At 45.1% G+C, this 27,697-nt stretch overlaps 1 protein-coding gene and 2 long non-coding RNA genes across 4 annotated transcripts in view; 2 read left to right on the top strand and 1 right to left on the bottom strand.

Moving 5' to 3' along the window:
• Positions 1-27,697, top strand: part of LOC116668312 — a 57,539-nt gene that overhangs the window by 1,537 nt on the left and 28,305 nt on the right. The gene's annotated exons all lie outside the window — the stretch shown is intronic.
• On the top strand, positions 1,460-23,792 carry LOC116668311. The gene is made up of 2 exons (XR_004325438.1): positions 1,460-2,030; positions 22,749-23,792. It is a non-coding gene; the product is annotated as an uncharacterized LOC116668311 (long non-coding RNA).
• HMGN2 (high mobility group nucleosomal binding domain 2) lies at positions 23,071-27,483 on the bottom strand. Of its 2 annotated transcripts, XM_032495576.1 has the most exons (6): positions 26,517-26,732; positions 25,476-25,520; positions 25,257-25,286; positions 24,859-24,909; positions 24,327-24,422; positions 23,071-23,926 (listed from the first exon to the last, which is right to left on the bottom strand). In XM_032495576.1, the coding sequence occupies exons 1-6, from the start codon at positions 26,529-26,531 to the stop codon at positions 23,891-23,893; spliced, it is 273 nt and encodes a 90-aa protein (XP_032351467.1). In that variant the 5' UTR covers positions 26,532-26,732; the 3' UTR covers positions 23,071-23,890. The 2 variants fall into 2 exon arrangements, with proteins under 2 accessions (XP_032351467.1, XP_032351468.1); XM_032495577.1 differs by lacking the exon at positions 25,257-25,286 and having other exon boundaries at positions 26,517-27,483.

Below are 27,697 nucleotides of genomic sequence, written 5' to 3'. Positions count from 1 at the left end.
ATTTTGTCTTTGTCTGTATCTTTTGCCTTTATCAATGTTTCATTAAAAAAAAATTTACAGTAAGTACATATTTGTAATTTAAAATAAAAACAACACCAAGATCACTATAAACATGGGCATGAAACTAAATGTTTATGAGTAGAGGACCAAATGAATTATAGGGTACTCATACTCTGATATATTATGAACTCTTTAAAAATGAGGTATCTCCATAAATAAGACAAGAAAAAATGTCCACAGTATATGGCAAGCTGCAAAATAGTAATGTGCAGTGTGACCCCCATATATATATATGTATATATATATATACACACACATATATTTAATATATGTTAAGTATGTTATAAACACGAAAGTAAGAAAAGAAAAAAGAAAAAACAGCTATCTGAGCAGTGAAGATGAGGGTTTTTCAGTTTTCAAATCTGTATTTTCATAAGGTTTAATTTTTTCTAAGACGTATTAATTACTTTCACATAAAAGAAAAAAACTTAAGGGGCGGAGAACAGGCTGGAAGGGTTTCCCCTCGTTTCCCAGGCCCACAACAGAACAGAGCACCAGAAAGCTAAAGAATCCAAGACTCTGTGCACCTCAGTTCTACCGCTGAGCCGGCTGAGCTCCTGCCAGCTTCTAGGTTGGGCAGGAAGGGTTAAGAGCGCATCCCGTCTTCAGCCCTGCGAAGTTCTCTTTTAGAGACAGCAACCGAAAGGAGCCAGTTGAAATTGCTCCCTCTTTTCTCCCCATGGGGACCCCTCTAATACCTCTGCTAAGGAGAGTAAGTTTGCTGGAGTCAAGAGGGCTAGGGGGCGAGAAAGCCCTGGGGCCTGGAGATCTTTCCAGATGTATGTGGCATGTGGCCCCCCAAGACTTCCCCACTCCCCCAATCTTATTGAAACTGAAGATAAGGGCGGGCTCTGGAGGGACATCAGGGCCTGGTCGGGTTCTTGGATGGGGCCTGATCTGCAGGGTGAGGAGGGAGCTGCTTAGCCCCCAAACACTTTCCGGAAAAGCTTGAGCAGTTCCTGGAATGTAGGGGAAATGAGTGCCCTATCAGCCGTCTCTATAAAAACCAAATGAGGGCCCCTATCAGCCTTCTCTATAAAAACCATTGCCTACAGATCTAGGCCCCAGATTGAGTCCCAGGATTTCCGGGCTAGTTTCAAGAACCCAGCACGGAAAGTGGGCGGGGTTCCTGCCTCCTTCTCTCTCCACTGAGGCCCTTCTCGCTTTCGGGCCCCAAATCCCGGCCCAACACCAGGGCCGGCCCATTCAGCTCCCAGGTCTAGTCGGCCCTGAGCTCTCTCAAACCACCGCCGGTGCCCGCCCCGCCCCCAGCCTTGCACCTCCCCCCGCCCCATTTCCGCATAGTTCTCGCTCCCGGCACCCCACGCGCGCCTCGTGTGTCTCCTTGGCCCAAGGGAACCCTTGGCCGGAGGCCCCGCCCCTCCGAGCCCCCGCGCCTGAAGCCCCGCCTCGGCACGTGCCCGCGCGCGCCGGGTTCGCCTCTCGCAGCCTGCAAAAGGAACCCTCTGCAGGTCAGCCCCTGGCCGTGCAGTCAATCCCTGGGACCAGCGTTCTGAGGGTTGGGAAGCGGCTTCGCGGCGTTCAGGGAAGCTCTGAGAAGATGCAGGCCCGGAAGCGGAAGCAGCGGGCGGAGAAGGCCAGAGGTCCAGGCAGTGAGGGCTGAAGAGCTGGAGCCCACGCCCACCTCCTTCCCTCCGGGCTGGCGCACTTGGAAGTGTGACCAGACGCTCGGTCTGCATCTGGCGAGCTTGGATCCTGAGTCTGAGCGAGGTCTGGCCTGGCACCCTTCAGGTGTGCTGCACGGGACTGAGGACGAGGCAACGTGGCCCCCAGGAGCGGTTATCGAGGTAGAGGGCAAGTCAAGTGAGCTGGGAGTGCCTGGACCAGGATCGGGAATCCAGGGTCCAGCCGGAGGTATTGAGGCGAGGCTAGGCCCAACAGCCCTCGGCTAGAAGGCCGTGACCTGTCCTGGCAAGGATAAGGAGCAGGGAGCCCAAGAGGGCCAATCGGTAAGGCTCTGCCTCCCCAGCGCTTCCCAGGTAGGGCGCGGAGCTCGGCTCTATGCTGCCACCGTGTGGCGGCAGGGAGCAGCGCCTGCCTGGCACCAGGAGACTTCTCAGGGCTGGGGCGGGGGACCATGCCTTGGCTACCACGGGAGCGGAGTGCCGCCCTCGGGGAGACCTGCTTTTGAGACCCTGCTCCTCTCGAACTGAGTTTCAGGAATGGTGTTGAGGTTGCCAGTGGCCTTCTTCTAGCCGCTGTGACTCCTGCTCAGAACCGCGTGTAACTTAGTGTGGACTTCCAGCATCCGCCAGCATCCTGCTCACCGAGTAACTAATAGTGAGATGTGGATGACAGTGATCCCTCCCAAAGGCAGTAAGGCCTCCAGCAACCAACCCGCTATTGCTAAGCGTCTACTTTCACATAGTGAAAGGAATACAAAAATGAATAATTAAAATAGTAAGAAAACCCCTCTCATATTCGTGGCTCCCTATTCTCATGAAAATAACGGATAACATTTAAGGAGGGCTTGCTGTATGCTAGATACATTTGTATACATGATATTAAATTCTCACTACAGTCCTCTAAGGATAGGCAATATTATTCCTATCCAACAGGTGAGGAAATTTAGGTTCAGAGACGTTAAGTAACTTGCCCAATGTCATGCAGCTAGCTAAGGATCGAATTTCTAAGCCTTGGCCTTTTTTTTTTTTAACTAGATTTTATTTTTTTTAAAAGCAGTTTTAAGTTCACAGCAAAACTGAGCAAAGATGCAGAGAGTTTCTCTGCCTCCTGCCCCAACACAGCCTCTCCCCTGTCAACATCTCACCAGAGTAGTGCATTTGTTACAATTCATGAACCTGCATTGACACATCATTATCACCCAAAGCCTGAACTTTACATTTGCTAAGGCTTGGCTTTTAACCACTATGTCAATCTCCTACCCTGATTGAAAGCCACTTTCCTGAGGAGGGGAATCAACTGGGACATTTTAAGGATGTGTAGAATTTCCAAAGCAGGGGGTGGGGAGGGTGTTTCAGGCAGGAGAGTTCTATAAAGACACAGAGGGGTTTTCAGTGTACTTGGCAAGTTAGACTTGAGGCCCCAAATTTTAGTCAGTCAGTTGAGTATCAACCTCATGAAGTTTGTCCTGAGCAATAATAGCCATGAAATCAGGAGTTTAGTATGCAAGGTTTATTTTTTGAGTACCGAGATAAATATATAAATCTTTGAAAAATATTTGGTCATATCCCACAAAAATTATCCCTAGAGCCCCCAGTGGTGGTCATGCCCCATTCTGGAAGACACTACCATAGGGAATTACTGGAGGTACCCTGTGGAGGTAGGATGAGGCCACTGTTGAGCAAGGATCATCTAGGCCCCAAGTAAGTGGCTTGCTGCTGCTCATAAATCTCTGAGCCACAGACCTACCAGCACATTTGATCTTATCTTTACTGGCTGGTAACATTTTGGTGGCTCCCTGTTCTCTTCTGGATAAAGAGTAAATGCCTTTGTATAGACTACAAGGTCCTTTGGGATCCTGGGATAGGCCCCATCAGGGTGATAAAGAGAGGGAGACAGGAGATAGGGACGATCTCCTGGAGGAAGTGACATTTGAGCTGAAATCCAGCCGATTTATTGAAGAGAGAGGTGATGGTGAATAGCTTCTTAGATAGAAGGAACAGTATGTGCAAAATTCCTGAGGCAATAAGGAACAAAGTGCATGTGAACACCTGGAAGAGGCACATGAGGAAGAGTCAGGGAGAGGGGTTTGCAGGGGGCCAGACCCTGCCTGTAGTTCCTGGACACATCACAAACACTGTGATCTTAATGCTGTGCCTTATGAGGAGCCACTTAGAGTTTCAAGTAGGGTGTCTTCTATTCAGTTACGGGAATAGTAGAGTGCTGGGGATTTTATAGAACAGGACTCTGTGCCTGCCATCAGGAAGCTTATATTCTTTCTTTTTCTTTTTTTTTTTAGTTGAAGTATAGTTGATTTACAATGTTGTGTTACAGGAGAGTGATTCAGTTACATATTTTCTTTTTCATTATAGGTTATTACAAGCTATTGAATATAGTTCCTTGTGCTATACAGTAGGATCTTGTTTATTATATTCTTTTTAAAACAAAAGTTATGCATACACGTAGTTTAAAGAAATAACAAGTATTACAAGGTTTTCTATGAAAACAGAAGGCAGTCCACTACCCTTTTCCCCCATTTCCACTTTTCCAGAGGCGTCTGTTTTCAACTCTTTTAGCTATGTTTTAGGTTTATCTCCAGTATTTCTAACTAACCTGCTTGTTTTGCCAGTTCTTGATCTTTCTGTTTTAAACACTATCTTTCGATTTTCTACTATGGAAGATAAAGTTTTAATTCTCTTCCCCATCACCTGCCCCACCATACACCTGCCCAGACTGCCATCATAATTTTGGTTAGTTCAGTAGTCATTGTTCACGTTACTGTATATGAGCTATGGTTACTTTTCCTTTCCTGTACCACCTTTTTGTTTTCCCTGTAGTTAATAATTGTCCTGTTTTGTCACTTGCTTAGTTTGTGTGTGTTCCAGTCTCCACCAATTACCTAAATCTCTTCTCAAGATGTTCCTACAAATCAGGTGTCTCAGGTTGGTATCTCTGGAAGTGGAGGTGGGGATAGAGATGTTTATTAGGGATCAACACTTATGAAAGGAAGTGGGCAAAGCAGGACTGGACAGAGGGAGAGGAACTGCACCGAGGCCTGGGAAGCCTCTGCCCGACTGGCAGTATTGTCTGTTGGAGTGTCCTGAGCCCCGTTGAAATGGCCAGGCCTTTATGCTCTGCCTGATTCAGACACTAGTGTGGGCTCCCCATCCTCCCCTCCCTTTCCCCGCCAAAGATCTGATCTTGCGCAGGGCAGCTCTCTGCATTGGAGACTGACCCCGAAGGAGCTCACAGTCGGTGTGGTCTACTATCCAGATTCCCCACAGCCGGGCGGCAAGCCTTTCCTTGAAGGGGGCTCTGGGAGGCACATCTCCATAACTACCACATTATATGTTCTGTCAATTCCCTCTTCCTGAAGAAACTTCTCTTGGAGTCTTCCTTCTGCTCCAGTCCAGAGTGTTTGCCCTTTATACCTGGCGAACAGCTATCATTCTGAGCCGGGAAAGGCCCAGATTTTATAGGATTTAAAGTTTATACAATCTGGGGGCCCTTTAAAAAATCCAAAATTAGGTATAATTTATTTGGATCGATAAATCAATATATTCTTGGAGCTTGAGATCCCTTGGAGACTCAGGACCTTTTCTTCTGAGCTCTCATTGGGCAGTCTAGCACAAATGCTTTGTCATTGGCTTCTCCCACCAGCCCAGAGAACCCTCTGCAAATCCCAGCACTCCCAGCGGCCCCCAGAAGTGCCAGAACCTAAAGCTTAGGCTTCTAGGTAACCCTGCCTGATCCTGGGATCGTCTTCACAAGCATCCCTCACCTCCTGCCTGTGTTGGATTTTTCTCAGTCTGCTTCTTTCTTTACTCCCTCCTTTTGGTGGAGCACTGACTCCAACAGTTTCTCGGGAAAGAGGGTGTGGGAGGTGACATTTTTGAGACCTTGCAAATCTGTAAATATCTTCATTCTGCCTTCACCCTTAATAATTTGGCTCAGTACAGAATATATGAAAACTTTTAGAATGGTGCCTGGCACATCGTAAGCGCTATAGGAGTTTTGCTGTCATTATTATAAAAAACTCTCATTGGAGATTATTTTCTTTTAGTGCTGCTATTGAGAAATCCAAAGGCATCCTGGTTCCTGGGACTTCTATGGAGTCTCTTTTCTTCTTTGGAAGCTGCAGGGTCTTCTCTTTCCCCCCCAGGTTCTGACATTTCACGATGGTGCCTTTGGAACAGGTCTGTTCCCACGCATGGCACCGAGCCCTTGGAGACACCTTTCAACATAGGACAGTATGTCCTTCTGTTCTGGGAATTTTCTTTGATTTTTAATTCATGACTCCTCTGTTTTTTCTGCTTTCTCTTTCTGTAATTTCTATTATTCAGATGTTGAGTGTCCTGGACCAGTACTCTAATTTTCTTTGTTTTCTTTTTCTCTCCGCTCTTCTATCTCTTTTCATTTTACTTTCTGGAAGATTTCCTCAAATTTGTCTTCCAACTCTTCCATTGAATTTTTAATTTGCTAGGGCTTTATGTTCTTGATGTTTGTTTCTTTTTAAAATAACAGCCCGTTCTTGCATCTTGGATGCAATATCTTGATGTAACAGTAGATCCTTCTTCTTGGCCTCATCAGACTAGCTTTGAGAAAGCTTTTTTTAAATGAAGTATAGTTGATTTACAGTGTTGTGTTGGTTCCTGGTGTACAGCAAAGTGATTCAGTTACGCATATATATTCTTTCTCGTATTCTTCTCCATTATGGTTTGTTATAGAATGTTGAATATAGTTCCCTGTCCTCTACAGTAGGACATTGTTGTTTATCTATTTTATTTTATTTTTTTTAATTTTTATTTATTTATTTATTTATTTTTGGCATAGTCGGCAGGTACGAATTGTTTATCTATTTTATATACAGTAGTTTGTACCTGCTAATCTGAAACTCCTAATTTATCCCTCCCCCACTCCCTTTCCCCTTTGATAACCATGTTTGTTATGTCTGTGAGTCTGCTTCTGCTTTGTAAATAAGCTTGTTTGTGTCATATTTTAGATTCCACGTATAAGTGATATTTTACAATATTTGTCTCTCTCTGCCTGACTTACTTCACTTAGTATGATAATCTCTAGTTCCATCCATGTTGATGCAAATGCATTATTTCATTCTTTTTTATGGCTGAGTAGTATTCCATCATGTATATGTATATACCACGTCTTCTTTATCCATTCATCTGTTGATGGACATTTAGGTTGCTTCCATGTTTTGGCTGTTGTAAATAGTGCTGCTGTAAATATTAGTGTGCATGTATCTTTTTGAATTAGAGTTTTCTCTGGATATATGCCCAGGAGTGGGATTGCTGGATCATATGGTAAGTATATTTTGAGTTTTTTAAAGAACCTCTGTACTGTTTTCCATAGTGGCTGCACCAATTTACATTCCCAACAATAATGTAGGAGCTTTCTCTTTTCTCCTCACCCTCTCCAGCATTTGTTATTTGTAGACTTTTAATTTATTAATTTATTTATTAAATGGAGGTACTGGGGGTTGAACCCAGGACCTTGTGTGTGGTAGCACATGCTCTACCACTGAGCTGTACCCTCCCCGCTGTAGACTTTAAGGATGGCCATTCCAACCAGTGTGAGGTGATCCCTCATTGTAGTTTTGATTTGCATTTTGAGAAGACTTTTTCTGACCCCCTTGCCCAGAGAGCAGAGCCATGGCTGCCAGCTTTCTGGGAGGCAAGCTGGGAAACAGGCTGGGGGGACTCTCAGCCTTTACAGTGTTACTTCATCTCCTGATTTGGGAGAGACCTCTGCCCTCCACTGTGCCTGTGATTTCCCACTCCAGTGATCCTTTTCAATTCTCTCTAGAGAGTAAACCTCCAGTTTTCTGCCAGGATTGGGGAAGAGACCTAGGGACCTAACAATTCTGGTCCCAAAACAGCTTCTAACCTCTTCTCCTAATTTCATCACTCCTCCCCCCCGCTCCCCCCCCCCCCCCCGATTTAGCCTTTTGGGGAAGTCTGATCTAAACTGGGTTGGTTCCCCTTCCCCATATCCAGCTTAGGTGACAGTTTTCTTGAATTTGCTGTATAGTTACCACCCAGCCACCTGTTTTCCAGCTTCCAAATGCTGTGCTCTTTCTCCTCGTCTTAGTGGGTTTGTGCGTTAAACAAAACCTCTTTACTGTAGTTTTAGTGGAGTTTGGGGAGGGAGTGAAATTAGGTGCGTATGTTCAATTTCACATAATTTTCAGAGCTTCCATTTTCACCTAAACCAGTAAACAGATTAATAATTACAGATTGTGAGAGCTACAGAGGAAACAAATGTAGGATCAAGACAAGAACTATGGCCGGACGACTCAGACTACAGAAATGCAGAGTCGTATCTTTAAAATATGTACCTTGCTTTGGTATAGGAACGTGCATGGAGTTGGAGGCAGTGAGGAAGCCAGTGGAGATCAAGATGAATGCTGGGTTGGATTGGAAAGGTGATGGCTGAAGAGCTGGAAGGAGCCATTTAGGATATAGATACATTGTAACCTCCAAGAGGGCAGACACCATGTCCATTCTGTTGCCTGCCATGTATATATGCCCAGCTGTCTGGCTACCAGAGACACTAGATAAATGTTTGTGAATGGACATGGCAGGTGAGGAGGAGGGAAGAGATGAGAGTGACCTTGAGGTTTCTCCCTCTAGTGTAGACCTGGGAGGTCAACTAAGGGCTGTGGAGTGTGTGGCCAGAGGGAGCCACAGAAGACCTGGGAGAAGGGGAATGACCAGCAGCTGAGAGCCTGCACACAAGACCTGCATCACATGCCCCCTCACCCTCCGTCACACTCCATTCTGGCCGCTCCAGTGGTTCCCTCTGCCTGACCCATCCTCCTGTAGTCTTGGCCCCTCACCTGGCCCCTCCACACTCCCATACTGGCCTCAGGAGGCTACAGTCTGATTATTAAACCATGTGCTTTTTTTCTGCAGAACTCTTACATCAGTTTGCAATTGTGTGGCCATTGGTAGGATTCTGGGTTTGATGTCAGATTCCCTCATAGAGTGGGAACATCATGAGGGATGGAACCTGTCTGTTTATTTGCCAGCACCTGGGACTGGGCCTGGCATACAGAAAGGGGGTGTGATACAATTTTTAAAAAATATTTATTTATTTATTTTCATTAAGATATAATCAACATATAAAACTGTATTTGTTTTACTGGATTCCATATTTGTATATTGTGAAATGATTACCACAATAAGTTTAGTTAGCATCCATCACCACACATAGTTACAAAATTTTTTTCCCTGTGATGAGAACTTTTACCATCTATTCTCTTGGCAACGTTCAAATATACAGTACTGAACTGTTACCTGTAGTCATTTGTTGAACCAGTAATTGTTGAAGGAACCAAATGAAAGGAGGTGTCACTTTGCAGAGATGGTGGCATGGAGAAGAGGTTGAAGGATAAACCATGGAGGAGGTATGACAGCGACTTGGGAGGGAGAGGGCACAGCTGGAGCACAGGCGAGTGGCAGAAGTCCTGAGAGGAAGTGACAGGTCTCAGTCCCTGCTGGGCTTGAGTTGAGTGAAACCAGCCCTGAGCCTTGACCTGCCTCTGAGCTCTGCAGACTCAGGTGCATATGAGTGTCTAACTCCAGGCCTGATGAGATAAGCTAAGAACTATGCTATGGGCATAACCCCTAGTGAGAGCATCAGGGAAGGCTTCCTGGAGGAGGATGCCCTGGAAATGGACTTTGAAAGCTGAGAGGACATGGCCAGGAGGAGGGGAGTGATTCAAAGGCCTCTAAGGTTTTAGATACATTGATCAGTGTTCAGGATTTTGGAGGGTGGACAAGGACCTGTGAGGGGGCCCAGGGTGAGAGGCAGAGTATGGCATGGGTCTCAGGCTCACTCCTCTTTTGGAAGGGCCCTCACCCACTCCTGCCGCCCCACCACTGCACACCCCAGCCTGGGTTCCCGGCCACTGAGACCAGGCTGTCCTGGCCCCATTCCTCAATTTCCCGCCTCGGTGGAGCCTCTTCCCAACCAAGGCTGCCCTCCTCTTCCACTCAGGAACCTCATTCCCTCCCTTTAGCTCCCCCAGGGAGTCTTCTAGGATTTTCTGTGCTGGGTACTTCTACAGATCTCTCTCTCACCCTCCTTGTGTTTGGTAGTGTACCCTACATTTTAAAGAGGAGAAAACTGAGGCTCACAAAGCGCCCACAGTCATGATGGGGGCGTTAAAGCTGGGTCTGCTAACACAACCCCATTCTCCTCACTGCACCCCAGAGGCCAAGCATGCAGGCAGGAGCTTGGGGGATCAAGGCTGCTTCTCCTAGCCAAAGCTCTCTTCTGGGTGCCCTGGTGGGGGTCATATTGTATTAACAGGAGAGGTACAATAGAGCACAGTGGTTAGAATCATAGACCTAAGAGCCAGAGTGTTTGGGTTCAAGTCATCTCTGCTGCCTACTATACCTCAATTTTCACTTCTGCAAAATGGGATAATACTACTTACCTTATAGGGTTATTGTGGGTATTAAATAAGGCAAATAGAAAACAATGACTGTTACTATTATCTCCTTTTCTATTCTTTTTCTTAATGAGGTTTTGCTTTTTTTTTTAATGTTCTATTTATTATTTAATTATTTTTTATTTTGGTGGGGGGAGGTAACTAGGTTTATTTGTTTTTAGGGGAGGTGAATGGGGATTGAACCCAGGACCTCATGCATGCTAAGCAAGTGCTCTACCACTTGAGCTATATCTTCCCCCTATTATTTCCTTTTCTGAAGGCCCTCTGCTCAGTCAGGGTCTGCTGTTTCTCTGACTCTGGTCACTGGCGGGAGGGAGGTTCCTCTCTGCTCTAGCCTGAGGATTGAAGACAGGATTTCTTCACTACTAGTAATTTCCTACTGTCTCCATTTTATAGATGAGGAAGTCAGGCTTCAGAAAGGAGAGGTCATTTGCCCAAGGTCACACAGAGACAGAGTCAGGAGTAGAACTTGAGCCTACTAGACCCTGAACCTGGCATCTTCCCCCTGCACCAGCTGCCTCCCAGCATGTTAACCCCTCTGTGGGCAGGACAGGAATGTTTCCTTCACTAGAGAAATCCAGAATGCTCTTTGTCCAGGTCAAAGGCGTGCACAAACCCCTTATATCCAGGAATGAGGCTCAACCCCTCTCCCTCATCTCTTGTGCTAGGCTGGAGCCCAGCCCACAATTGCAGTTTGGGAGCTAGTGACAGACCCACCCCCACCCCAATTCCAGTGGACCTTGAGGATGTTGGCAGGTGGGGAGTTGGCACAGAGGGCAGACACAGGCTGGTAAGGAAAGTGAACCATGGGCTCTGCAACCAGGTGGCCCTGGGTTTGAACTCAGCTTCTCCACCAGTTTACTGGGTGACTTTGGCTACATCACTTCACCTCCTTGTGCTCCATGTTATTCAGTTGTAAAGTAGGTGGAATAAAACCTCTTCTTAGGGCTCTTGCGAGGTTGCCGCCTCAAGGTTGGTGCCAGTAGGCACCCAGGACATATTGAGTGACCGACAGACTGACCATATACATGTGGAAGGTTTGTTAGCACAGGGCCTGGCTCAGGAATGGCGGCTTCGGAGGATTGGTTCCTTGGTACTTGGCCTTACCCTGTGCTGCCCCTTAAATGCAACCTCCTCTCTGCAGTCCTTCTGTCCTTTCCTGCATGGGTCCTCAGGATGCTAGGCGCTGCTGCTGCCCTCCTCATCTCCCACTTATAGTACCCCCAGTGCCTTCCAGCCAAGCCCATCCCTCAGCTTCTCAACATGTCCCTCATTATCCCATCTCTGGCCCTGCTTATGACCTCAGACCTGAATCTCATCTCTTTTCAACATCTTATATTTGCCCTCAACCACAGTTACTTGTTGTCAGAACATTTACTGAGTCCAGTACAGCATCCCACAGTAGAGGCCTGGTTGGATAAATTATAATACATTAATACTGTACAATGATGGATATCCATGGTTGCACAGCAGCCACAAACTTAACCTCTGTGGACTCAGAATGCTTGAATTCAAATCCCAGCTCGACCACTCATTAGCTCTGTGACTTTGGGGAAATTACTTTTCTGTGCCTCAGTTTTCTCATCTATAAAGTGGGGTAACAATAGTATCTACCTGGTATAGTTACTGTAAAAAATTAGCAACCTGGAATGGGAGCTCTATAAAGGCAAGAATTTTGGTCACTCATTCATTGCTGTATCCCCAGTGCCTAGCCTAGGGCCGGACACAAAGAAGCTACTCATTAAATATTTGTTGAACAAATCTGTGGAATAATGAGATAATTTACATAAAGCAGTGCTGTCCAACAAATATAATGCAAGCCACATATGTAATTTTAAGATTTTTAACAGCCATATTAAAAAGGCAGAATTTATTTTAATCATATACATTTTAATATATCCAAAATATAATTATAACATGAAATCAATATCAAAATTGTTTGAGATATTTTCTATTCTTCTACTAAGCCTTGGGAATGTGGTGTTTTACACCTATAGCACATTTCAGCTATAATATCTCTAGCAATGTAATAAAGCGTATTTCTACTAAAAAAAAGTCGTATTATCAGATAAATATTTTTATTTAAAAATGTAATTAAAATAAAATAAAGTTTAAAACTTAGTTCTTCAGTAGCTACCAGCCACATTTCAAGGGCTGAGTAGCTACATGTGGTTAGTGGCTACCAGGTTGGGATAGCACAGATATGAAGTGCCCAGCACAAGCTAAGTTCTTAATGAAATTTAGCCATTTTTACTGGTGATGTGAAAGATGTGTGTGCTTGACTTGAAGTTGAGTGAAACCAGCCAGTTGCTGGGCACTGGGCACATGATTTCACTTGTGCAAGCAAAGAAAAACCCCACCCCTGAACTATTTATATATGTTAACTAGGTAACCAGATGTAAGCAGAAGCCTTTTTACCAGAGCTCCAATCCCAATCCACAAAAGCAGCAAGGAAAAATGAAATGTACAACCACAGATGCCGGCCGAGGAGGGGGGCCCCGGACAATGGAAGGCCTTTGTGTTGGCTCCATGAGGAGCTGGGGAGCTGAACTGCTTGGATAAAGGAGGGAGAATTTGAATTTCCCAAGTCAGGGATGGATGGGCGAGTGGGAGGATGGAGGAAGGGCCAGGGGGCACCCCTTATCGGCAGGGGTGGCTGAAAGGACTTTCAACCTATCAGAAATGCTGCTTAAAATTGCTGCATAGGGTGCAACGTGAACCCTTCAAGGAAACCCCAAACCCTCCGTGAAGTCTACTCGGCTGACCAATGTCCTGTGTGCATGTCAGGATAGAATCCAGAAAGAGGCTGAGACCCTCATCTGGGTCAGAGGAAAGACGGCAAGGGTAGAACCAAGGGCCAGAGACTGAAGAGATACTTGGGCCCACCTCTGTCCCCCCTCGCCCATCTTGGGGCTCAAAGAAATCTGGAGGTGACATTTGCCTTCCCATGGTTTGTGCAGGTGGTGGTTTGAGCCAATCTCAGTACCTCTGCTACATCGCAGAGGTAAAGGGGACCTCAGAAGACACGGGGACTCCTCTGTAAATGCCCAGAAAAAAGCCTGGAGGGGTCCACACCAACATAGCGGTGGCTGCCTCTGGGAGGACAGAGATGTTCACAGTTGCTCTCTTATCTATAACCCTTAAATTGTTTCAAAGAACATTCTCATAGTGAGCAGGCAGTACATTTATGTGTGGAAGGCAAAGAAAACACTCCCCCTGCACCTCCCTCATTCAAGGAATACAGGGCAGTGTGGAAATTTAGAACGTATGAGCAGGCAAGTAATAAACAAGTCATTATGTGACCAGCAGTGCCCACTCTGTCCTCAACTGCTGCTAAAACTCTCTGGGGAAGCATCAGCCTCTGGCTGGTCCCCTGCAGTGCAGGCCCTGATGGGGACCCCATTTTGGCCTAGCCCCAGAGCCAAAGGCCAAAGTAGCCAAAGTTTCCATTTAGGGCCTGGGGGCTGTAAGGGGTGTTGGCCCACATGCCAGGAGTGGAAATGGGGCTCTTGCTTTGGCACAGGGCCTACTGCGGGCCCAGGGATGTCTGGGCTGAGTAGGGCTGTGCTAGGAGCCCACCCATGGTACCGTGGACACTGCCTTCTCTGGCAGAGGTCAGGAGTTTGGACAACTTTGTAACCATGAGCAAGTTACCTGACCATTCTGAGCTTCAGGGTTTTTTTGTAAAACATTGTGAGGGTTAAGTGAGATGACATAAGTGATCTCAGTAAGAATAAAAACATTCCAGGAACTAGTCTTTGCTCAGTGAAACCTCTAGCCCTGGTGAACGAGGTGAGAGCGGATGAAGTTTTTTCCTCTTAAACATAGAGTGGGAGATGGGGTCCCAAGGGCCAGTTTTGTCTAGTAGGAGCAGAAAGAGACAGTTACTGGGGCTCCTCTGCGGCGGTGGCACCAGAAGGGAAGCTGGACACTTCCAGAGGTTCAGTGGTTAGAAATTGGTGGATGGTGGGCCGGGAGTTGGCAGCTTTAAAGACTGGGGCATATCATGGGGACCAGACTAGTGTGGAGGCAGGTTTCTAGTCCTCACTCTGCCATCGGTGTGGCCCAGCAAGTGCTACTGGGACTCACAATAGTATGGAGTTTTTTAATGCAGCCATCAGGCTCAGACCACCCAAGCTCAAGTCAAGTTTAGTTACCTGCCAACTATGTGATTTGGGGCAAGTCACTTAACTCTCTTGTGCCTCATTCTCCCATCTGTGAAATGGGAATAATGATGTTACTGGCTGTGAGAACTAAGTAATTCACGTAAAGCATTTGGAAGAGTAGAAGACTTATAATGAAGGCTCAGTAAGGATGCAGAGTTGTTACTATTTCCTATCTGCATCATTAAGAGTGGCAGATGATCCCCGAGGTTATTCCTGGTTTTAAAAGTCATCTTTCAAGTGTTTGACCTAGACTTCTTAGAAGGCAATTTAAGACCCATCCCTCCTGTTCAGTTCTTACCTGTGACCCTGAAGAATGACAAAGCTTTTGAACAACTGAAAAAAAAAATTATCCTCTACCCACTGCATTTTTGTGGGAAAGTGAACATTTCTGCTGTGGTCAGTAAATAGTGCTCCAACCTTCCAGTCTACAGCTCAGTCCATGCTGATAGTTCACATTCACATTTTCAAGCCCAACTCATTCATGAATTCACACAAATTCAATGTTATCTGAGCCAGTTTGCCAAACAGTCATGGTTTGGGAGCCAGGAGCCGGATGGGCTTGTGCTGGACTCCTGGCTACACCACCACAGCATGCATGACCTTGTAAGACCTCAACCTCTCCAAGACTCAGTTCCTTCACCTGTAAAATGGAGAATTACTTCCCACTTCTCATCAGCATTGAGGATAAAATGAAACAATCTACAGAATCAGGACTGTTTTCAACTGCAACTAACAGATTACCTGACAAAAATAGAGGCCTTTCACTATCTCACATGAATATCTGGAGTCTGATAGCTCTAAAACGAGCTCAGTAGCTCGGTGCTGCCCCAGGCTTTCTGCTCTGTCATCCCCTGTGTATTGGCTACATAGGACTTATGGTCACAAAGGAGTTGCTGCAGCTCCAAGATTCACATCCTCATACCTCTCCCAAGGGGACAGCAACAAGTTTTTCTCCTCTACAAACTTTCTTCCTCAAGAAAATCTTCAAACTGTAGTAGGCACAAGAATCACCTCAACAGCTTTTAAAAACACAGTCCTGGGCCCCCTGACCAGCAATTCTGACCCTGGGTCTGGGGTGGGACTCCAGAATGGCACTGCTCACAAGTTTACAGGTGTGCTGAGGTATCGCCCCAGAGAGTTAATGGTGGCTTGCCTTGTTCCTTAAGGAAAGGATTAAAGTACTGACACTTTACTTGGGATATGTAAGACCAGCGTGATGAGGGTGAGGGAGAAGGGAAGACACAGTGCACGAGGTGGGATGAATTATGCACTGGCTATTGCTGCCCAGCAAGCTGCAGAGACACAGTAGGCCATTGAGCGTGAGTCTTCACTTGGCCCAGAAGACTTTTCTAGAAGGGCTAAAAGGAGGAACCTTGGAGAGGGAGGAGGCAGTTATCAGCACAGTTCCCTACCCTTCCACCTATTTCCTTTTTCAATGGCTGCCTCTGGGAAGCTTATGTCTCTACAGTTCTGGACAAGATCAACCAGCCGCTTGGCTGCCTTTTAGGAAGCCACAGCTCATGGCCAGGAGTGGCTTTTTATCGAAGTCTGAAAGTGGAGAAGCAACTTGGTGCAGGTGGGGTCCAAATGAGAGTGCTGAAGAGGCAGCTGAGGAATTGAGGGATCTCATAGTTCCTGTCCACTGCAGGTATAGCAATGTAAACTGGCTGGGTCCAAAACAGATTTTTCAAAATTGAGCCAATAGGATTTATCGATGGATTGATCATCCATGGACTACTGGACTGGGAGAGAGAAATTAAGGTCTTGGTGATGATTGTGCCATTTACTTAGATGGGGAAATCTTGAAGGAAAGTGACTTTGTTAGGAAAATTAGTAAAACTTTGGCACTGTTAGATTGGTGAAGTCTATTAAGTGGTCCATGTCTGGATCTGAGGGGAGAGGTTCTGTATAGAGACAAGAATTTGAGTCATTGTTACGTAGATGGTATTTATAGCCAGAATACTGGTTGCGGACACCTAAGAAAAGAAATTGGTTAAGAGGACAAAGAAGATGAGGCAGAATCTTTTCTGACTCTAGTAAGATGTACACCACTGTGGCTTGTCCTTACTGGAGTGGGTTAACGAGAGAATGAGAGGAGAGGAAGTGGTGATGGAGAGTACAAACAACTTCGCTGAGTAACTTTGCTGTAAAGGGGAGCAGAGAAATGGGGTGGTGGCTCACAAGGGCCACGGGGGGATGCTTTTGAGGCTTAGTGTGTTTGTATGTGAGAATGGTCCAGCAGAGAGAAAGGAGACATCAGCATGGGTTTAGTTTTAGAGGAGCTGAGAGGGATGGCTGTGGATGACAAGTTAAAGGCCTAGACTCAGAGAGCAGTTCCCCTATAAGAGAGGATGCAGAGGGGTACACACTATGGTGGGGGCGGGAAGATGAGGGAGCTCCTCTCTGACTGCATCTTCCATGACTATGAAGTTTGAGGGGAAGTCATCAATGAGAAGACCAGGGTGTTGAGGATGGGAGATGAAGTGAAGGTGTGAAGTAGGTTATCTGAGAGGAAAGGTGAACGTTGTAGGGAAGTGTAGGAGAGGGAGGTTGGTAGTGTTCAGGGCCCATTTGAAATGCAGTCAAACTATGAAGGGAGTCTGGTTAGAATAGTGGTGGTGTCTTCAGCTGTTTGTGTGCAGGTGCAGCTAAGTGCTGGTTAAGAGTGATGGAGGAGGGAGAAGGTTGCTGAGTGTGGTTTTAGTGCTGGACAGTGGAACCTAAGTTGGGTAAGAAGGGAAATGGAGACATAAGAAAGGAAGGGACTGGTAGGGAAAAGGTGAAGAGGGTCAGTGAATTGGGAGTTTCAGTAAGGTTGGGAGAGACTAAGGTTATCATGTAAAGGCATTACTATAAAGTTAACCATTCTAAATACCAAAAACAAGTGAAAAAAAAAAAAAGAACTAAAAGAAAAATACATACATATGGTCTGTACACTCAAGTCTTGGAATACATGTAAACATAACAAAATAGTATGATGAATCAAGGCCAAATATTTCTCATTAAAATTTGTTTTTTTGGGGGAAGGTAATTGGGTTTATTTAGTTTTTTATTTAAGTGCTGCTGGCAGTCGAACCCATGATCTCATGCATGCTAAGCATACACTCTACCAGTGAATTATGCCCCTCCCCCCAAATATTTCTCAACACATCTCCAGATTATATTAAATGAGTAAGTGAGGTAGAGAAATGTACAGTATGCTATCTTCATATAAGAAAAGGGGAATATAACATTATTTATGTTAAAAAAAATTTTTTTAAAAGAAAAGATTCAATCAAACCAAAGGGTCACTCAATGGGGAAGGAGGGAATAAGGTGGAGGATGATATAGGAACAGAAACTAGACTTCTCTGAATATATCTTGTTCTGTAGGTTAGACTTGGAATTATGTAAATATTTTACATAAATAAAATTAAACTAAAACAAATTCTTAAAAAATGGAAAAATAAAACAGGTTAATGTTAATGTGTATCCAGTTAGGAGCAAGCCATAAAGAGAGGAACTATACTAAGTAAATTTAAAACAGAGTAAACTGATTAGCCATGCCAGTGGGAAATAGTTCCAAGAACAAAAAGAACTGCAGACAAAACCTCAAACTGCCTTTTGTTATTCTGATACTGTTGTGTAATACGGGATAAAACAACTGAGTAACTGTGATATTCTAATTTTATAATTTAGGGTACAAAAGAGAACTGAGATTCTCAGTGCTGTGTCTTAGCTCTGCGCATCAAAAAGGCCTAGAAACAATGACCAAAACAACAGCAATGGGCATTCTAGAGCCTAGATTTACCACTCACCACTAAAAGGAATGAGGGATTTTATTCCCCCCTCCACCCCTAGAAATAGCTGACTCCGGAACAGGAAATGTACAAGACAAATCCAGAAAACTCTATCATACGAGATATAGCAAGGAAGTTACCAAATAACTACTATCAAAAGGGTTGTGTCAAAAGGACTAAGGAGCCAACTTGGAGAGGACAAAAATGACAATTTGAGCATCACTGAGTTTAACAACTGCAATGAAATGAAATACAAGTATGTTTTAGTAATCATGTTACTAAAAATATAAAAAACAACCCACCTGTCACTTTTGGAGGATGCGAGTAAACCAACTCATTATTTAAAAACTGGCAAAAGATCTGGACATTTATCCTCTTTTTCCAAAATGAACTGTAATTCTGGGTAACCAAAGAACCAATAAATTAAAGTTTCTCTCTAGAGCGGTACGTCAGGTATTATGAGGAGGAGGAATGGTAAAATGAGAATATTACCATTTTGCAACCTTGGATCTAGGCACTGAACTTCAACGGCTGCAACATATAAAAGGAGACAATCAGACATGATGTCTCCTGATAAACACATATAACATCATCTATGAGGTTTTCTTGCCACTAAATCTGAATCCAATCACACCTCTAGGTCTACTAATTAACATGAAATACAAAGGATAGAGAAACTTACTAAATGACATCATAGAACTATAATAGCAAAATCCAAACTGGGAAAGATACGGAGAGGAACCTATAGGCTCAAAGAAATTCCAAGAAATATGCCAACCAATTATAATATGAGACCCTGTTTGGATTTTCAAATAAATAAATTACTTTAAAAAAAAAAAGACATTTAGGCAATTAGAAATTTAAGAACTTGAATATTTCATATTAAGGAATTAATGTTTTTGGTTATGCTAATGGTATGATTGTGTATTTTTAAAGGTACATATCCTTTAAGGATATATACTGAAATATTTATGAATGCAATGATGTCAGGTTATGGTAAGAGGAATAAAGAGACAGTAGTATAAGACTGGCACGAGTTGATAATTACTGAAGCTATGTAAAAGGTACATGGGGTTTTACATTATTCTACTTTTGAACATATTTGAAATTTCTCATGACAAAAAAAATTTTTTTCCCAAAGTCAAGTAACCATGATTTAGGCACTCACTGGAAACGTGTGATGATGGAGAGGGAAGGAGGTATCTGTGGTAACTTTCAGGATTCTTGCTTGAGGGATGGGTGAGTGGTGGTGCTGGGACCAGCAGGGGAGGTGGGTTTATGAAGAACAAGATGAGTTCCATTTTGGTCATGCTGAATTTGGGGTGCCTGTGGTACATCTACGTGGGACTGCACAGGAGTTGGTGGGAATAGTTAAAAGATGTGGATGGGAGATGAAAATGTGAGTCACTGGATGACATCATAGGAGAAACTGTAGAGAAGGGGGTCTCAACAGGGCCTCAGTGTTCACAAAGCAAAGGCTTAGACAAATGGTGTCTTAGAAAAATGGAAGGCCCAGAGAGAGGTCAAGAGGTTTAAAAGGAGGGAATGCCTGGATGTACACCTCACACGATATACAAAAATTAACTCAAAATGGTTCAAAGACCTAAATTTAATAGCTAAAATTATTTAAAACTCTTAGAAAACACAGGTGTAAATCTTAAGACCTTGGACTAGGTAATGGATTTAGATATGACACCAAAGCACGAGCAATCAAAAATGAAATAAACTGGACTTCATCAAAATAAAAAACCACTGGGCAAAGGACGCTATCAAATAAGTGAAGAAAACCCACAGGATGGGAGAGAATAAAGAATCTAGTATCCTGAATATATAAAGAACCCCTATGCCTCAACAATAAAGATAAATAACCCGATTAAAAATGGAAAATGATCCACAAAAAAAGATACACAAATGGTCAGAAGCACATAAAAAGATGCTCAACATCCTAGTTACCAGGGAAATACAGATCAATACCACAATGAAATACCATTTCATACCCACCAAGATGCCTATAATAAAACAGGAAAATGTGCTGACAAGGACATGGGGAAATTGGATCCCTCATACGTTGCTGGTGGGAATGTAAAATGGCACGGCTGCTGTAGAAGTCACTCAGTTCCTCAAAAAGTTCAACATTAAGAGATACCTTATGACCCGGCAATTCCACTCCTAGATATGTGCCCAAAAGAACTGAACATATGCCTACACAAAAACTTGCACACAACACTCACAGCAGTATTCTTAGTAGCCAGAAAGTAGAAACAATCTATAAACATCCAACTCATCAATGCATAAAATATGGTATAGCCATACAATGGGTATTTGGCAATAAAAGGAATGAAATACATGCTACAATGTAGATGAGCCCTGAAAGCAGCTAATTATAATACCATGTATTGTATGGTTCATTTAGATGGAATGTCTACAATAGGCCCATCTACAGAGCATTGCCTAGGCCTGGGGGAATGAGGGATGACTAATAGGTATGGGGGTTCTCTTTGGAGTGATGAAAACATTCTGGAATTAGATAGTGGTGATTATCGCACAACTTTGTCAATGTAAGAAAACCCACTCAACTGTATGCTTTAAGACAGTGAGTTTTATGGTGTGTGACTTATTTCTCAACTTAAATAAAGGTTGGGGGGGACTTGTGCTCAGCAGTCAAAAGCTCAGTCAAGGGGAGGGTATAGCTCAAGTAGTAGAGTGCATGCTTAGCGTGCAAGAGGTCCTGGGTTCAATCCCCAGTATCTCCTCTAAAAATAAATAAACCTAATTATCTCCCTCCCCACCTAAAAAATGAAAAAATTAAAAAAAATAGTTAAAAAAAAAAAAAGCTGTAGTCAAGCAAGGCGAGTCCTAGAGACACCACAGGAACTGAGTGTAGCAGGAAAGATTGTCTATTCAACAGCCCTTTCCTTCTTCTGTCATAATCTATCCCTCCTCCTAATTAATTCCAATAATTCTGGTTGAATCCTAAACAGATTTTGTGGTTCCATCCCTCTTGCCATGATTGGGCAGGCGATGTACTTCTGCCCAAACACAAGCTGAGGGGCTTCTGGGAAATAATTCATTATTCTTAAGGAGAAAAAGTGAATTAACAGCTCTTCCGTCTCTGAACATTAATGTCAAGTTGAGGTCTGGAGAAGCTGACTTGGAGGATGAGGTAGGGGTGGACATTCTGAGGGCAGCAGAGCAGCAAAGTTGGAAAAAACCATCTGGGTCCTTAGAACCACTCCCAGGACTCTTCTTAGGGAGATAAAACCTCTGCTGTTTAAGCCATTTTATTTCTTTTACTTAAAGCACCCAAATGCAGGTTATTGGCAGCTCATCCCAAATAGACTTGGAGACAGGGCTAAAGGGAAGGGAATCTGTTTTTATATTATCTTATTTTATGAAATTATTCTGTGATTATTTTTAGTCCAGGTCAGGACTGCCACTGATCATGCTATTATGGCTATCTTAAATGTTCATACCAGGTTTTCATGTCTGGCTTCTTGATTTTGGTCCTGAGTGTAGACCAAGCACTCTAATGGTCCACAGCCAGTCGAATCAGTATTTTCCAGGAAGGAGAAAAAAGTCTAAGCTCACCCTACTCATCCTAATTTCTAGGTAACAGGAAAAGATGATTACTACTGAGTATAACCTCAGCTAGTCACTACACAGGACTGATCCAAAGATTAAATGAGATCATGTGGAAAAACTCCTACCATGTCCATGGCTCAACACATCTCAACAATCTGAACTCTTATTTTGACAAGGTAGCCCCAACTGTGGCTTTCTCAAATTCTGCAACTTCTGGGCAAATATCAAACTGCCACATCCCTACTCCTAACAGCTGTAATGGGCTCCACTCTGGAAGATGACACCATCCCTGAATAAAAACTAACAACCTATAGCCTAGAAATATTTCAGCAATAACAAGAGGTAAATGCCTGGATATTGCCTAACTGGGCAAATTTTACTTTACCCAAAAGGTGCCCCCTAAAAGAAGTCAACGTCAGAAATTATTTTTCACTAAAGTTGGGGGTTTGAACTGGGACCTTGCTACTCATGAGATGTACACATAACCGCTTTTCTTTAGCTGTGCACATACCCTGGATAGGTTTCTTCATCTGAGCTGTTTCCTCATCTGTAAAAAGGGTGTTAACGCTTACATTACACAATTGTCTCAAAACTGAAGATTGGAGATAATCTATAGAAAACTTATCAAGGAAGAGCTTAACTGATATAAAAGCTCCACCTATTTGATTAAAGAGATAAACAAAGCAAGGTTTTTTTTTCAGTCTCCAACTTACTTTACTCCCCTCAAACAACAGAGCTGAAAGCAAATCCAAATTGCAAGCATCAACTTATTACAAGTTCTATTTCCTAACAGATAACTTCTTGCTTCCTAGAGGAAAGAGGTTTTCTGCAGGGTCTCTAAACTAAAGCAATCAGAAAAGTCCCCATTAACACTTTTGTTTCTGGTACCAGAGCAGGTGACCGGCAAGGACAAGAATTTAACTAATTTGCAGGAGAGCAGGGTGCCATCTGCCTTATAGATCTTATGGCCAATTGTGTAGACAAAGAAGCACTTTCTCCTCATACAAGAACTAGAGCCTTATCTATTAATTTACTAATATTACAGAGGTCTTCAATGTGAATGAAATGGAGAGGCCCTTTTACTGACAGCTACCAGGCCAAATCCTCGGATCAACCAAAAATCTGCATTTAAAAATACGCTTCATGGAGTGCTGCAAAACACAGAAACCACTCTCTCTGCTCCCAGCATCTCACCATCTGTTCACTCCTGGGATCTTTCCTAACTTCACATAGCACTGTGTTCTACAGACGGACTATAAAGATTGACTGAACATGGAATCTCTACACCTCACACCAAAAAGCATCCTGTCCCAAGAGACTTGGAGAAACCAGGCTCCCCCACTCCTGGGAAAAGATTAGAAGCAGCATTCCAAGCCAAACTGTATCCAGCTTTATTAAAGATACTTTTCATAAACAATCATGGTATTTCAGGCAGGACATGGGCAGACAATCGTTAACAGTATACAACAACTTTCAAACTCCCTTTTTCAATGGACTACCAAAATCAGAAAGCCACTATAAAACCCAATGAAGTCTTCATGTGATGCTCTGAACAGGGAAAGTTTAGAGTGAGGGTTGACATTTCACATTTAGCATGTTGTTTAACAACTTTTCACAAGCCGACCCTGACTTTCAGGAAATGGAAATGAAAATGGCAGAATTATCAATCTGAAGATCCACAATCTAAAAAAGGAACTGCTGCTCTTTTGAGGGATGCCATCTCAATGGTGACACTGTAAGTCCAGATTGCTCGACATTACTGATAACCAATTTTTGGGGTCCGGTCCCAACAGGTCTCTGGGTTTAAGGGAGTCAAGTCTATGCTGAAGGAGAGGGAGAAGAGGACATAAAAGCTAATTTTAGTTTTTCCACACCATAAGGCGTGTGTGCCAAGATGGCTAATGTGTGTCAACATCAAGGAATCCCTCCTTCCTGGGAACCAAGAGGCAGTCTCTCAATACTAGACAGGAGAGGTGTTTTTCCCCCAGCAATCCAGCTTTGGAGACATTGTATTAGCAACATGTGCCCTTCTCCAAAAAACAACAATGAAGTGTTCTGTGTGCTAACAACATAGCTTAAAAAAAAAAAAGTAAAACAAAATTCTGCATTTTTATAAAACTTGATAAAAAATAGTATTTCAAACTGTACAGTCACCGGAAGTACACAGTTATCAAAAATGCACACACTTCACTTGGCATCTCCAGCACCTTCAGCTTTCTGTGCCTAAAAGAAAAATAGACAGATTAATACAAGATGTAACTATCTTCATTCATATTTCATTTATACAATTATCTTGCCCCCAAGCCAAAGTTCAGGTTTTAGGTACTTTGACACTGAGACTCAGTACTTCTCTTGAAAATAACTTTGTAGGTCACTTCCCCATCTGGACCTTACTATAAAACTGGAGAAGGGGGCACAGCAACATTACAAGATCTGAGGTTATTCCCAGCTTGAAAACTATGGTGTAGCACGAGTGTGACACCTAAAGACAGGACGAAGATCTCACGCAACAGCTCTCTTTATTGGATGGCAGACTCTTTCAAGAATCCAGATTTAAACTCAGAAAAAAAGAGAAGCAAACTCTGGACTAAAACGCACAATGAAAAAGTAAAATAAGTTATACCTGGTCTGTTTTGGCATCTCCATTTTCTGCAGGATTATTCCCATCCTTGCCAGCATCAGCTTTCCCCTTTTTCCCTTTGGGTACCTTCTCTCCCTTCTAAAAAGGGTGGAGGGGGAAAAAAGATCTGTTTATTGTTTCAAATCACCAGGATACAGTCTGCCAAGCTCTGTACAAGATAGGATTATCTATCATAGATAAGACACTGATAAACTACACATCCTCCCCCAATGATAAAAAAAAAAAAACAAAAAAAAAACAAAACAAAACTCATCAAAACTAGGCCAAATTATCTATAATTTGCTGTGGTCTTCAACATACAAAAATTTTTATCTGAGCATAAATGATAAAAGAACAAGACAGCTTAAATGCTGGAGTGTTTAAAACGCAAGTGCAGAGTTTTCTATAAATTGATGACCAAGTTCTTGGTTAAGGTCCAGTCCTAACTTTTGTCATATATCTCAACTTTGTGCCAACAGATGCGCTCAGGCTTTTATGTAACTCCTAGACACACGTGTTTCACTGTCCTGCTCACCTTTGCAGGGGCCTTTTTAGGCTTGGGCTCTGGCTTTGGAGGAGCAGGTTTCTTTTATTTGGGGGAAAGAAAGGAAAAAGTACATTAGTACAATGGACCAAAGAAGACAATCCACAATACCACAGGCTCATAAGTTTCTCCTACTTTGTAAAGTCTGTGGCAGGCTTTCCATTAAAACTTCCTATCTTCGGAAGCCCACTCAAGTAACATTCAAGTGTCCCCCTTTGGATACAGTCATCACAATTTCAGAACCAGCAAATTCTAAATGGGCAAGAATCCAAAGCAAAGTCATTCAATACCAACCACTGAACATAATTCATGGGAAATAAAAGGAATCGTTTTTCAATGCTTCTCAGTTTCAGAGATAAATATGAAAATTTAAAAGCAGATATACTTACAGCAGATAACCTTGCCGATCTTCTCTGTGGCTATTAAAAAAAAAAAATAAATTACAAATAGGACAGTTGAGCCACTTAAAAAAAGTTTTGGTGCCAATTTGTTCTAGACAATATGAACTGAAGAGAACTTACTTAGGGAAAATTCAGGACTAAGGATATGGTTAACTATCACTAAAGGAGCCCAAGGCTTTGTGAGACTCCAAAAGTGAGAAGACTTACTTCGTCCTTCACCTTGGCTTTATCTCCTTTAGCATCCCCTTCAGCCTATAAAAAACAGACAAAAACTAAGAGTTGCAACTTCTGAAGCAATTCTTAATGATTCACTAAGCGTAACAAACTCCTAAGGGAAAAATATCGAAGGGAATCTTGTACACAACTTTTCAAGGACACACAGATCGTCGGCATGTAGCATTCCCGGCTCCTATGCAAAACCCCAAAGTGCTGAGAAGCTCTAGGAGTGCTCTTTTGTGTCAGCGTCAAGCCCAATCTGGCCCAAAGCGCGTAGGGACCGCTAGTGTTGGAGCTCCAACCGCCCCGGGAAGCGCGCGCAAAGCTGGAGCGAGGCGCGCAGAGAAGTGCAGCCCGCGCCGCCGCGCCAGGCAGAAGCAACAGCTGCAGAAGGAGGCAAACAAACCCCTCCGGAGGCGGGGCCTGAGCACCGTTCCCATGGCAGCCGTCGAGGGAGGGAGACGGGAGGAGTACGCAGCCGGGGAACTCGTGGGCGGCAGCAGCGCGCACCGGCGCGAGTCTGGCGCGCGGGGGCCGTGGGTGGTGCTCGGGTGGAGGTGGGGCCACACCGCGAAGCCCCGCCCCCAGGGGCGGGCCCCCGCCCCCTCACGGCGGCGGTTTTTTGGCGGCAGCGCGATCCCCCGCCCGCCAACCCCAAACACCGCCTTCCCGCCCTTACGGGTTTGAATTGCCCGCCCGCGGGGAGGGGAGGGGACCTGGCGACGGGGGGGAGGGGGCGCGGGGCGGGCACATCGAGCCCAAGGGGAGCGCGATAAACAGCCGCCAACATGGCTCCTCCCGCCGCGGCCGCCGCTCCTCCAATATGGCCTCTGGCGCCCGCGGGCAGCCAAGCTGCGGAGGGTTAGCCCCGGGCCACCTGACACCGCCTCGAGCTACCGCGCCGGGCGGCTGAGTCTACTCCAGCTCGGCGCCAATTCTTGCGTCCCAAAGCCGGGGAAGCGGCGGCAGTAGCATTGGTGGTGGCGGCGGCAGCGGCGGCGGCCCAGCGCCTGGGGCTCTCGCGCCACGTACCTTTCTCTTGGGCATGGTGGCGACTGCGGTGGGACGTAGACACTGGACGCGGGGCTGCAGTGGCGCGCGGGCTTTGGTCGGTCCAGGGGTCGCTCTCGTCTCTTCTTCACACTGCTCGGGCTCCGGGGGGTTTATAAAGTTTTTATAGCGCTGGGAGCCCCGGACCGGTTAGAACCGGATTTCACCTCCCGCCGCCGCTCATTGGCCCAGCTGGGGTCACGTGGGCGGGGTTTAAACTCACCTCCTCTGGAGGGAGTGAGGAGGGGGGCATGGGGGGAGGGCACGCGAGAAGGCAGCGCGCCTAGGGGGTGGGGGCGCAGTGGGGGAGGCGCGCGTCAAAGGCAATAAATGAGCCTGGGGTGGTGCGAGTCGGCTGGCTCCGGGTTTCGGCTCCCGCCAAGAGCTGGCTTTTGCAAACTACCAAGTTCCTTCCACCTTATGCAACCGAGCTACCCACTTCAAGCCGTGCGACACTTAGGGCGCATCTCAGCCGCTTCCCTTCCTGTTCCCGCTGGGGGCCCCAGAAGAAGGGTTTGCTAGGCCTGGCTGCACTGCCCTTACCCGCTGGAGGCGGGAGGAAGCGCGCGGCTTGGAGGCACGGCTGCAGTTTCCAGCGCCAAGGCTGACGCTGAAGTGGGGTAAAAAGCAAGGAAGCCAGCTTGGCGCAGCCGGACGTGCATCCTTCCAAACTGCCACTCGGAGGAAGCCTTTCATGCACCTCACCTAGAAGGCGGTCCACTCGAAGTTGGTGGGGGGGGTGGGGTTCGAGGGAGAGACTACACGCGGAGGTGCCTTTCGGGTGCAGTGGGGCAGGTAGGAGCTGTCCCTTCAGCACCGTTGCTCAGCCGCCTCCCCAAATGCCAACGAAGCCCCCCACAAGCCTGTCGGGAGGCTCACTTTTGCCCCTGTATTCCCGGACCTCAGAACCCCGCCACAGAATGATGGAGAGTGGCCGCCAAGAAGGCCTACTGGCACTCCCCTCCCCCTAAGCTCCACCCGCTTCAGAGACTTAAAGCTCAGCTGCCCCCTTCTCGACACGGCCACCAAGCCTGGGAGCTGCAAACGCAGCTGGCGAAATCCCTCCTTCCACACTGGCAGGCTGGCTTCCTTTCACTTAACGAGGAAAAGGAGCGTGGAGGAAAGTGTCCGGGGATTAGGAAACACGTAGAGGAACAGGTGTT

The sequence above is a fragment of the Camelus ferus genome, chromosome 13 (genome assembly GCF_009834535.1).
Source record: "Camelus ferus isolate YT-003-E chromosome 13, BCGSAC_Cfer_1.0, whole genome shotgun sequence".
NCBI lineage: Eukaryota > Metazoa > Chordata > Mammalia > Artiodactyla > Camelidae > Camelus > Camelus ferus.
Note: the sequence above shows the minus strand (reverse complement) of the source record. Positions and strands in the feature narration are given on the sequence as shown.

Coding starts and splice junctions, on each gene's coding strand:
- HMGN2 (XM_032495576.1), bottom strand. Junction 25,287..25,475: donor AAGCCAAGGTGAAGGACGAA/GTAAGTCTTCTC, acceptor TTTTTTTAATAG/CCACAGAGAAGATCGGCAAG. Junction 24,910..25,256: donor GATCGGCAAGGTTATCTGCT/GTAAGTATATCT, acceptor CCCAAATAAAAG/AAACCTGCTCCTCCAAAGCC.